Below are 12,669 nucleotides of genomic sequence, written 5' to 3'. Positions count from 1 at the left end.
GGAAAGATTTTATGTACTTACTATAGCAGAGATAAAGGAAGGAAAAAGGAAAAAAACAAGGGAGAAAAGATGTGAGAACTGTGGGATTTAACGTTGAGCTGTAGAGATTATTACATTTTATTCAACATTCTGGAAATAATTCAGGAGGATAGGGAGATTTTATGCCCAGATCACCATGCATTAATTTAGTTGGTTTAGCAGCTGCCCTAACACCATTTGCAAAAGAAAAAAGGAAAAGAATGCCTGACTTGAGCGTTGCTATATGCAGTATGAGATATAAAAATAGTTTGAAGTTTCAATAGGATCCTGAATGTCGTCAACCACCAGAACAAATTTGCATTTCAATAAGTACGGGGGCAGAATGTATGCTGGTGGCCAAAGGCAACCTCATTTTCCATTTCCAGTGTATCATTCATAGTTCATTGTAATAGAACTTCTCTGCTTTTGTTCTAGCTTTGCCTATACCCAGGAATTCAAAATAATTCCTTAACCATCTGCACTGATCTCTGATGCTGGGCTGCCTAACTACAACCGTTCACTTTGGGAGCCTTATTAACATGGAGCGCTAATTGTCTTTTGCCTCTGTGCTCATTCCCTCAATGCAGCCTTACCTGAAGCAGACTTCGGACACCATCCCTGAAACAGTCTGCCGCCACTGCAGCATAAAAAGCCTTGATTTTGTTCTTTATGAGCCAGGCCTGTTTTTTCGCCATGCCACTGTTCATCTCCTTAACACACAGTTTGCGCGGTCCCTGTGCGACACAATGAAATATTGGTTAGAACCCTGCTATTATATATCACATTGCTGTTGTTCTCTAAAGGACAAAAATAGTCAGCAATGCCCCATTGAGTTAAGAAATGGGAAAGGGAAAAACACCTCACTGAACAGGGTTCCACAGATTCAGCCTTTTGGAGATGACCTGTGCTATTCACACCATTCATTTTCTACCCAAAACATCTAGACTGATTAACATCTACTTAATTTACTGCCTGACACTGAATGAAAGGAAGAGCTGAGGGCAAAATGACACAAGGAAAATACTGAAAATGTGATTGAAGAGGCTTAGGATAAATACACAATCAACCTTTGACTCATTAGCGAGAGCCACTTTGAGGAACACCAAAGAAATCTCAGCTGGAGCCTAATTTCAAGAAATGGACAGAGCTCCATGGGAGGTAGAACATGGTGACCTGCAAATCCTGCCATGAACTGCACATCTTGTCAATTCTATTTGGCTGATGCATTGCTTTTTCGTGTGGCAAAAATACCCTTATACCACTTTTCCCTGTGTAATGTTGCCACACTTCCATTCAAATACATTAACATTTCCTTGTCATTCAATGAATTTGGTGGGAACAAAAGTTTACATACTTATGACCTAAGAAGAGTGGAAGAGATTAAGAGGGAAGAAGACAGGTGTTGTGATGGTTGATAAGGCATTTTATAATTTCAAGACTTAGTTCTGGAAACCTATTTTTAATGAAAAATTCTATTTTTATTTCTCCTTCCTTAAATGTCCAAGCTAGTTCTTTTCTTCTCATGATGTAATTCAATCCAAAAGTTATTTCTGATTATCTGCCATATGTCTGACAGGGTACAGATCCATTTTCCCGGGAAATTCTTTTAATTTATAGAGAGATTTGTATTTTGTTGAGATGGCTTAGATTTTACATGAATTACTTGAGATCTTGATAAAATGCAGCCTTGTAGGTATTGAAGCAGGGCTCAAGATTTTGCATTTCTAACAAACTCCTGGAGGCAACAGATGCTGCTGCTCCTTAGACAGACCACACTTGGAGTCACGGTCTTAAAGGGTCTTACATTGGAGAGAAAGGGCATTGGGATGCATGAAAAAAAAAAAAAAGCCCAGGTTTTGCGGTCAGACAAAACTGGTCTCAGATCTAAGCCTGAGGAAGTAATTCCTTATCTCTGAGCTTTTATATCTTATTCTGAAAATGAGGATAAACTCTTGCTCCTGCAAGGTTGCTTTAAGTAGTAATAGTAAAGTACCTAGTGCAATGTCATCAAAGCCCCAGATGTGATTTTACCACTGTGCTTGCAGGAACACCGAACTGTGAGTCCGAATGTTGGGTTGAGATCTGGTACTGACTGGCTGACACCCTGGGCCTGCCATTTGTCCTCTCTTGAGGTATGTTCTACATTGTTAAAACTCAGGCAATTGCCTAGGTCATCACTGCCCAATATGATAGCCTGTATGTCCATGCTGCTATTGAGCATTTGAAATGTGGCTGGTTCACATTGAGATATGCTGGACGCATAAACTACACACTGGATTTCAAAGTCTCAGTATGAAAAAGAATGTAAAATATCTCAGTAATGTTTCTATATTGATTCTATATTGAAATTATAATATTTTGGACACATTGGGTTGAATACAATATTATTAAAAATAACTTTACCTATTTCTTTTTCCTTTTTAATTAGCTACTAGAAAATTTTAAACTACATATATGGCACATAATATATTTCTATTACACAACATTCAATCTCTGGGGTCCCTTCCATTTTAATATTCTATTTAAATTGGATCAGACTCTTTATATTCTTATTTTTTCCAGCATATTTCCTAGAACCTGCCGACTTTTCAAAACAGTTTAGTTGACTTCCCATTAAAGGAAAATTTAAAAACAAGAAACTTCCATGAAGATAGAAAAGGTAGAGCGATTGGGAGGGTAGTTACTAAACTAGATGACCTAGTCTAAGGAAAGATGTGCCATTATGGATCAATTTGGCTCAGGTTTCCAGATTGTCAATGCATTTTGAATCACTAGTCCTTCTTTGAGCATTCTAAACTTCATCAACTGCAAAAAAAAGAAAGAATATTTTATTCAAGGAAGTTCAGTGGTAACAACAGCTGTTAGATAGAAGAATAACAAACAGGAAAGACTTTGAACCATCAGTGTAGTGAGTTGTACCACAGTGACTGTGAACCCCTGGGGAGAATGGCATTTATTTAAATAAATACAGTCTAATGTATGTCTGTTAGTATTATAAAAATCCAGATTAAACATTAATTGTGACAGAGAGATTTACTTTAATGCCTGAACTTGCCATATTGAGAAGTCATAAAAATGTTTCATGCAGAATCTCTCTTTGCTAAAAACGATTATAACATCATTGTAGCACACTTATTAATGCGAAGCAAGGAAGGCTGCAATACAAATGTAGTAAGAATAAAGCAAACTAACAAAGAGAAAAGATACTGGAATACAATTATTCAACATTCAAATATGTCATAGTTATAAAAATGAATTTTACTACCCCATTATAACATTATAGAGATTAGCTTCATTGGGATCCAAAATATGAGTACATAAATTAATTCAGGATTCAAACAAAGAAGCTTTAAAAATGTTGTATATATTATAACTTTAATATTAATTGAGAAAGGGGTAAAGCATTTCTAATTATGTAGTGTGGAGAAGTTGATGTGATGTTACTTTAAATAAGTGACTATCATGAAAAAGAGTTTGTAAAGGGGTTCCAGCCCCATTCGGATCAAACAGAGGAATTTGCCAAGTGCAATATTCCTTCCAACTTTTTTCTTTTTTTTAACATTGAAAGTCTTATTAGTCTGTCTTTGTTTTCATGGTGCTTTGGTTGGAATTGTGGGAAAGAAAATCTTTCCCTTTCTGATTTGGTCCATATTATCTTACCATACATGCTAGTGCCCATTCATAGGTCATTTCATTCTTTCAATATTTGGTAATGTCACTATTTTATTAACATCATAACAGAGGCTCACTGATAAAAAAAGAATAAGATGCATCTAGAAAGAATACATTTTTTCCTTGGTGGATGTGAAATTTGAGATTAAGAGGAGGCTGAAAGATAGAAGAAGAAACGAGAATTTAGTTTTCCCGGGGTTATATGGGCTTGAACTGCCTTCCTTATGCAGTTCAAGAGTTAAGAGGTAGGTGTCTTCTGTGAGATTTATTGAGAACTCCTCAAACAGAGAATTCAAAGAGAGCTTTAGGTTTTCTTAAGATAATTTATAATTTTTTAGAAAAAAAAGAGAAAAAGAAACAGGGTAAAAGTCTAAGAGAGATTCTACATGAGAAAGTCGGTCAAAGTCCATCCCTTTCTTCCTTTACAAGAGAGGACAATCAGGTTTAAAGTAACATTAATGAGTAAGAAAAACATGAATAAAGATAGATTTACATTTTGGTATCCATGTGTGAAATGATTAGAAGAATACCCATAAAATTCAGATAACATTGCCTCTGGGGGACGGAGAGAACCAGGGGTTTGCAGTGGTATTAATAGGGGCTTTAACTTGATCTGTAATGGCTTATTTCGTTTAAAAAGTGAGTGGAAGGCCGAGTGCAATGGCTCATACCTATAATGGACCTTGGGAGGTCGAGGAGGGCAAATCGCTTGAGCCCAGGAGTTGGAGACCAGCCTGGGCAACATGGCAAAACCCTGTCTCTACAAAAAATACAAAAATTAGCTGGGTGTGGTGGCACATGCCTGTAGTCCTGGACACTGAGAAGGCTGAGGTGGGAGGATTGCTTGAGCCTGGGAGCTCAAGGCTGCAGTGAGCTATGATTGCGCCATTGTACTCCAGCCTAAGTGACAGAGGGAGACTCTGTCTCAAATAAATAAATAAATAAATAAATAAAAATAAAGTGAGTAGAAGCTTCTATAACCAATTTTTTTTTCTTTTTACTTTTTTAGGCAGGGACTCACTGCATCTGGCCCAAAATGTTAACAGTCATTAATTAGGAAAGGTAGAATATAAATTAAAGGTCTCATTTAATTTTATATAGTGAGCCATATGAAACTGCCAGTATCAAACAATTTTGATCTATAAAAATGCAAATTTTATATGATTCAACCTAATTAATTTTTTGTGTTTCAAAATTAAAAAACAGAATCAATCTTTTAAAAAAATTCTTATTTCTTCAGCCACCAGCACAACACAATGTACTTGATAAAAGATGCCACTGTAAACCTGAAAGCCTTTTGCGAGGTAAGACAAGCAAAACTGAGAAAAGAGGTAAGCGGCGTGTTTTTGGACAATAATGACTTTCTCTGATTTGTGTTCCAAATCCCAGATCAATGGAATCGACTTTCAATTCAATTAACTTTTGATCCTTAAATGTATATCTGTTTATTTGTTTTAATAAAAAATTCCTATTTTTAAATGTAAAATTGAGAAGTATATGAATAAGGAACTGCTGTAGTATGATGCCTTTGCACCTGGGAAAGGTAAGTGTCAACTGATCCCATAAGACTTCTAAAACTGAACATAGTGTGCCCAGAGAATTACAGGTACATAAATTCAAATTAAGTTATCTGGGATGATTGGTTTGGATATCTCTGTATCTACTATGAATGACATAAGTGAGGAAACTTCATTGACAAAGGCAGTGCTTATATGTGTCAGGATACATAGGGTAGAACTGGTGGAGGATGCAACTTGCAACTTTTAACTAATAACTTACCCTTTGCTGAACCTGTTGAACTTGGCTATGCTTAGAAATATGAGGGGCATACTACAAGGTGGAGTTTTCCTCCTTCTGTCTTCCTATGGTGATAGGTACAAAAGAACAAATGACCCACATGTTTAATATAAAGCCTATTGGGATAGAAGTATGTCATTTATTTATTTTATGTTAGTTCAAAAGAGAAGAATAGACAGTATTTTTTGAATTACCAAGCTGGATTCTTTAGAATGGGTCCCCAAATTTACCTTGATGAAGAGTTGCTCACTTGAAATCTTTAAGCTGAATAGTGAAAAAGCAAGAGAGAGGAAGAGGCATGCGGAGAGTGTTAAGAGTTAGCTGGATAGTTGGAAGGCCACGGCGGGTGCTTGGGGCCCAGCAAAGAGTACAGCTGTCTTAATTTCAAATACAAAAATGCTGCAGTTGCAGGAAATGACAGCTGTGGCCACACGTTTTCCCTCTATCCACCCACATCAAAATGCCAATGAGTTCTAAGTCTTGCTCCTTTCTGGTAATGTAACAGCACTTAAAGCAAGTACTTCAATAGCTGCAGGCCACCAGGAGGATGGAGCCCAGAGCCTGCTGTCCTGTGATTAGTGGGTGGAAGCACATATCTCACTGTTACATCATGATCAAACTGCTGCACACTTAAAAAGTTCGAAATCCAGTGGCTGGACCTAGTTTTTCTAAGAAAGCATGCTTTAGGTTTTTATTGAAGGTAATATATTTCTGGAATAAAAATGGCAACTATAGCATACCAAAAATAACAATATTGGCAATAACAATATCACAATAACAATGAAAGTTAATTGAGCATTTACTCTTTGAGGGACACCGGACTCAGCATTAGAAAGCTTATCTTCTATAATTCAAATAACAACTCTATAACTTAGGTGCTATTTTCATTATTTTCATTTTACAACTGAGAAAATTAAGGCACAGATAGATGAAATTATGTGCCTAAGGGACTCACGGCTAATAGGTGGCAAAATAATGATTTGAAACTTGACTGTTATTCTCAAAAGCCCATGAGCACCAGCTTTCTAGACTTAAAAACTAAATTGTCATTCTCTCATCATCATCACTATTTAACATTTTCCGCAAGGTTGGCCTAACCATCAACCATTTTGCTTTTGGAAAAAAATTTCTAATGGCGTACTTACTCCCCCTATATCCCCTTCCATCTGTTTCTTTGCAAAGATGATTGACGACTGAGCCTAGAGTCTAAAAATGCTGTCAATATCTGCAGCCCCAGGAGCTCATACAAAGTAACTAACTGGAAAGTCATTAACTGATGCAGTAACTATTTCTGCCCCCAAGAGAACCTTGGCACCTTGGAGCAAGACTCTTAGGCCCCACATGGAGAGACCAGTATAGTAATGTATAATGCAGCCCAACATATGTGTCAAACAAACAGGGCCATTGGTGGCACAGACTAAGGTGCCTACTTCAAATGAAATGATATTCCAGCACTATCCTCCTGTATTATATATAGTTAAAGCAGCAAACGGTTAATTAAAAGCAATCTCTCTTGTTTCTGAGGAGACCCTTTCTCCTTTGCCAATAGATGACTGTTTATACTCCCAGTTTATTTCTTCAGTCCTAAAGATATTTTATTGCCTGCTAAACTTAGTTTTCTCTAAATTGCTGGGGAAGAAAAACAACCCAAACTGCTTATTTCATCAAAACTGGCTCCTAGATTATATTGGCCAAAATGAAATCCACCAATCCAGGGCACCAAAGTTGATAATATGAGAGAGGGGTGCTTGATAAGATTTTAAAAAATTCTCTGGAGTCACAGTTGGTCATTACTTAACCTGTCATTCTCACAAGTACTCAGTAGGAGTCTCTCCATCTCCCACCAGATAATTGCATTAAGTTATATTGTTTGAATTACTGTCAGATAAGCATTGAGAGGAAAGAGAATATGAACAACTGCTTCATAGAGCATTTAGAATACTGCCAAGTGTAAAGAAATGCTTAAGTGATGATCATGATGACGTGGTAAATTAGCCCCCAGCATCATGGCAGAGTTGACTGGCTCAAAAGTCCCCTGACTTCCTGACAGCCCTATTCCTTGGCAGGTATTGGAGATTTAAGTAGTGGTGCTGGATTTCAATAGTACTCCCAAGGATGCAAGTGTGCTAAGGCTTTCTCCTCAAGGCGTGACACTTAGCACACTTGTGTGGCCTGGACTGATATCTTGGCTCTGCCACTTTCTTGTCATGTGATCCAGTGCAATAATTTAATTTTCCTGAATCTCACTTTCCCAATCAGTAAAATGGGAACAGGGCTACTTTTCTCTCCTGCTTTACTAGGCTATTGTGTGGCTCCAATAAGAAAAACTGTAGAAAAATGCTTTGAAGAAAAATGGTTTGAAGAATACGTAAGTAATTAAGTACTATAAAAATGCATTGATAGCTGAGAATTTTGAGTGGTGTGTGTGTGTGTGTGTGTGTGTGTGAGAGAGAGATAGAGGCAGAGAGAGAGAGGGAATACAAGTAGAGGTGGGGTAGTGTGGAGGACTTAGACTGTATTATTATTATTATTATGGAGTCTTGCTCTGTAGCCCAGGCTGGAATGCAGTGGTGTGATCTTGACTCACCATAACCTCCACCTCCCAGGTTCAAGCGATTCTCCTGCCTCAGCCTCCTGAGTAGCTGGGATTACAGGCATGCACCACCAGGCCCGGCTAATTTTTGTATTTTTAGTAGAAACAGGGTTTCGCCATGATTGTCAGCTGGTCTCGAACTCCTGACCTCGGGTGATCCGCCCACCTTGGCCTCCCAAAGCGCTGGGATTACAGGCATGAGCCACTGCACCCTTTGGCTTATTATTTTATTATTATTTTAATGCTTTCTCCACACTCGAGCAATTGGTCAACAATTATGATTAAATTACTGGCACCAGTTTTGAATACCTCTTAGGAAACTCACCAATAAGTTATTATTAGTCTACCATGTATTTCCTGGACAAAAATAATTCATTTAGCTCTGAATGTTTATCTAAGGCATGAAAAACTTGGTTTAGTTTTTTGAGTATCTGCAATGTCATCAAACTTATCCAAATATTTAATCTAAATTCTATGTGCTGTCATTTAAGGCCATTATGTCTGGTTCTTTCCTCATCAGTTAATCTCTATAATAGTGCTCTATCTGGCTCATTCCATCTTTTTATATTTCTGTAGACAGTTATCACCCCAAATGCCTTCATTTTATTTCTGAGCTAGCTATCTTTTTCTTGACTCAAAGGCCATCATTTGGAAATATTTGTCACTTTTAGTTGGTCTCTTATGAAATCTGAAACACATTACAGCTACCTGTTTAAATTCAGGATCACGGGCTCTTGCTCGTCCTTGCTCTATGAATCAAGGTAGATGGCTCTCCTATAAACTGTTTTTTTGCTATTTTCCTGTCACTGCATGTACCTTTTCTCCTCACCCAAAATAATCCAAGGTAAGCAGGGAAGAAAAAGCACTTCCCTGGGGTGAAGTGGCTCTTACCACAAAGACTTCACAGCAGATGCAAAGGCCACTGTTCTTGGTAAAGGCGTGAGTTATGTCCAGGAGAGCAGGTCTTGTCATGGGTCCCCCTGTTAAGACAATGCACTGCGGCCTGGAAGTAAAAAAAAGATGTGAAAATGGGCCCCTGCAAGAAGCCTGTAACCTTAGAACCATTCCAATGGGATGACAGGTATAAGGCTTGAAAAAATGGGGCAACCTCTCCCCTATCTATTTTTTGGGTTTCGCACCAGTATTCTTGAATCATCCTGCCTGTCTGTCTTGACATGTTTGTATTCTCAGTTCAGTTAGTCCTAGCAAAAGTGTGCAGTAAGGAAAAAGTGGTCTTGTGGTCCCTGATATGGTTTGGCTTTGTTCCCACCCAAATCTCATCTTGAATTGCAGCTTCCATAATCCCCACGTATTATGAGAGGGACCCAGTGGGAGGTAACTGAATCATGGGGACAGATTTTCCCATGCTGTTCTCATGATAGTGAATAAGTCTGAAGAGACCTGGTGGTTTTATAAAGGGCAGTTCCCTTGCATACACTCTCTTGCCTGTCACCATGTAAGACATGACTTTGCTCCTCCTTCACCCTCTGCCATGACTGTGAGGCCTCCTCAGCAATGTGGAACTGTGAGTCTATTAAATCTCTTTTTCTTGAAAAATTACCCAGTCTTGGGTATTTCTTCATAGCATCATGAAAATGGACTAAAATTCATACTGGTAGAGTGGGGTGCTGCTGTAAAGATACCCAAAAATGTAGAAGTGACTTTGGAACCGGATATAACAGGCAGAGGCTGGAACAGTTTGGAGGGCTCAGAAGAAGATAGAAAAATGTGGGAAAGTTTGGAACTTCCTAGAGACTTGGAGGACTCAGAAGAAAGGAAGATGTGTAAAAGTTTGGAATTTCATAGAGACTTATTGAATGGCTTTGACCAAAATGCTGATAGTGATATGGACAATAAAGTTCAGGCTGAGGTGGTCTCAGATGGAGATGAAGAACTCCTTGGGAACTGGAGTGAAGGTCACTCTTGCTATGCAAAGAGACTGGCAGCATTTTGCCCCTGCCCTAGAAATCTGTGAAACTTTGGACTTGAGAGAGATGATTTAGGTATCTGGCGAAGAAATTTCTAAGCAGCAAAGTGTTCAAGAGGAAACAGAGCAAAAAAGTTGGAAAAATTTGCAGTAGAAAGGAAAAAACCATGTTCTGGGGAGAAATTCAAGCTAGCTGCAGAAATTTGCATAGGTAACAAGGAGGCAAATGCTAATCAATAATGGGGAAAATATTTCTGGGGCATGTCAGAGAACTTCACAGCAGCCTCTCTCATCGCAGGCCTGGAGGCCCAGGAGGGAAATATCGTTTCCTGGGCATGGTCCAGGGCCCCCCTGCTGTGTGCAGCCTAGGGACTTGGTGCCCTTTGTCCTAGCTGCTCCAGCCATGGCTAAAAGGGGCCAAGGTATAGCTTGGGTGGTGGCTTCAGAAGGTGCAAGTCCCAAGCCTTGGCAGCTTTCATGTGGTGTTGGTCCTGTGGGTGCATAGAAGACCAGAATTGAGGTTTGAGAACCTCCACCTAGATGTCAGAGGATGTATGGAAATGCCTGGATATCCAGGCAGAGGTGTGCTGCAGGGGCAGAGCACTCATGGAGAACCTCTGCTAGGGTAGTGCAGAAGGGAAATGTGGAGTTGGAGCCCCCAGACAGACTCCCCACTGGGGCACTCTAGTAGATCTGTAAGAAGAGGACCACAGTCCTCTAGACTCCAGAATGGTAGATCCACTGACAGTTTGCACTGTGCACCTGGAAAAGCTGCAGACACTCAACACCAGCCAGTGAAAGTAGCCAGGAGGGAGGCTGTACCCTGCAAAGCCACAGGGGCAGAGCTGCTCAACACCATGGGAACCCACCTTGCATCGACATGACCTGGATATGAGAATGGAGTCAAAGGAGATAATTTTGGAGCTTTAAGATTTTACTGCCTCACTGGATTTCGGACTTGCATGGGGCATGTAGCCCCTTTGTTTTGGCCAATTTCTCCCATTTGGAACAGGTGTATTTACCAAATGCCTGTATCCCCATTGTATCTAGGAAGTAACTAACTTGCTTTTGATTTTACAGACTCATAGGCAGAAGGGACATGCCTTGTCTCAGATGAGACTTTGGACTGTGGACTTCTGAGTTAATGCTGAAATGAGTTAAGACTTTGGGGGACTGTTGGGAAGGCATGATTAGTTTTGAAATGTGAGGAAAAGAAATTTGGGAGGGGCCAGGGATGGAATGATATGGTTTGGGCTGTGTCCCCACCTAAAGCTCATCTTGAATTATAGTTCCCATAATCCCCATGTGTTGTGGGAGGGACCCAGTGGGAGGTAATTGAATCATGCGGGTGGGTTTTTCCTGTGCTGTTCTCATGACAGTGAATAAGTCTCCCAAGAACTGATGGTTTTATAAAGGGCGTTCCCCTGCACACACTCCCTTGCCTGCCGCCATGTAAGACGTGCCTTTGCTCCTCCTTTGCCTTCTGCCATGATTGTGAGGTCTCCCCAGCCACGTGGAACAGTGAGTCCATTAAACCTCTTTTTTTAAAATTATGAATTACCCAGTCTTGGGTATTTCTTCATAGCAATATGAAAATGGACTAATACGGTCCCCCTGTCCTTTTTCCTCTAGCCACCTACCCCAAATCCCAAGGCAATCTGTTCCTCTCCAAGCAAGAATTTTATGTTACTTTCTTTCATTCTTCATACAAGCTTGCACTTGAGGTTTTATTCAAAATAAGATACAACTAATGAAAAGCTAAAAGCGTTACTTTTAAGAGAATTCAGTAAGCCCTAAAGCCTTAAGCAGAATGGAAACAATAGCAGAGTAATGTGTGTGGGGATTTAGGATCATCTCTCTGAAGTCACATTACTTAGTCCACCTTGCTATCTCCACGCATGGAAGGTGACATCTGGCACTATGAGGGGCTGTAGTTTGGGATGGGCATAGCTGAGTGTGGAAGGAAACAAGCACTCACAGGAGGTGCTGTCATGAAAATGTGGCAGTTTTGTATGACTGCTTATTTTTAGAATATACCCCTAAAGCTTATAACTACTTGAATGCCCTTGTCTCTCATAAAGGAGAGCCACTTCTAGGGTGGAACAACACCAGGATGCCTGAGACACCAGCTTTACCTGAAGTTTTTTACGTGGTCTTCCACTGTGGTTAATTCCAGAGCATTGTCTAAAGCACTCACGTAGGAAAGAGCCTGTGTGGAGGAGCCCCAGTTCACATCTGTGGATAAAGGAGGAAATTGGCATAAAAAGCACTGACCTTTCCTCTGTGCAGCATGAATAATTTTTACAAGTCATTCCCTTCTACGATTTTCCTTGGCTATGCCAGCAAAGATGAGTGCCCAAATTAGAGAAAATATAGTGTGGGATTTCCTAAAAAGCACTTTGTATCTTTCTGTGAATACTACGTGAATCTTCAGAAGCGAAGGCTTCATTCCAGCAAAGGATCAGACTGTACAACTGCAGTCCTAGAAATCTTGCTTGGTGGGAGAGGCTGTGCGATAACCACATTGCAGGCAGATAGACTTGGGAAACTGGTCAGTCCCTGAATAAATTCAAAGCGTCTTTACAAATTCTTTTTTTTCTTTTTTTTTGAGATGGAGTTTCACTCTGTCACCAGGCTGGAGTGCAGTGGCACGATCTTGGCT

The 12,669-nt window shown here is 39.7% G+C and overlaps 1 protein-coding gene across 1 annotated transcript in view; it reads right to left on the bottom strand.

Annotated features, from left to right (window-relative positions):
• Nucleotides 1-12,669, bottom strand: part of SLC12A1 (solute carrier family 12 member 1) — a 96,633-nt gene that overhangs the window by 34,887 nt on the left and 49,077 nt on the right. The window contains exons 16-18 of the mRNA XM_002825416.3: nucleotides 12,143-12,242; nucleotides 8,972-9,083; nucleotides 612-752 (exon numbers count right to left, since the gene is read on the bottom strand). Coding sequence (XP_002825462.2) covers nucleotides 612-752; nucleotides 8,972-9,083; nucleotides 12,143-12,242 — 353 coding nt within the window. The remainder of the gene's footprint in view (nucleotides 1-611; nucleotides 753-8,971; nucleotides 9,084-12,142; nucleotides 12,243-12,669) is intronic.

This window comes from Pongo abelii, chromosome 16 (genome assembly GCF_028885655.2).
Source record: "Pongo abelii isolate AG06213 chromosome 16, NHGRI_mPonAbe1-v2.0_pri, whole genome shotgun sequence".
Lineage (NCBI taxonomy): Eukaryota > Metazoa > Chordata > Mammalia > Primates > Hominidae > Pongo > Pongo abelii.
This window is presented reverse-complemented; position numbering and strand designations above follow the sequence as displayed.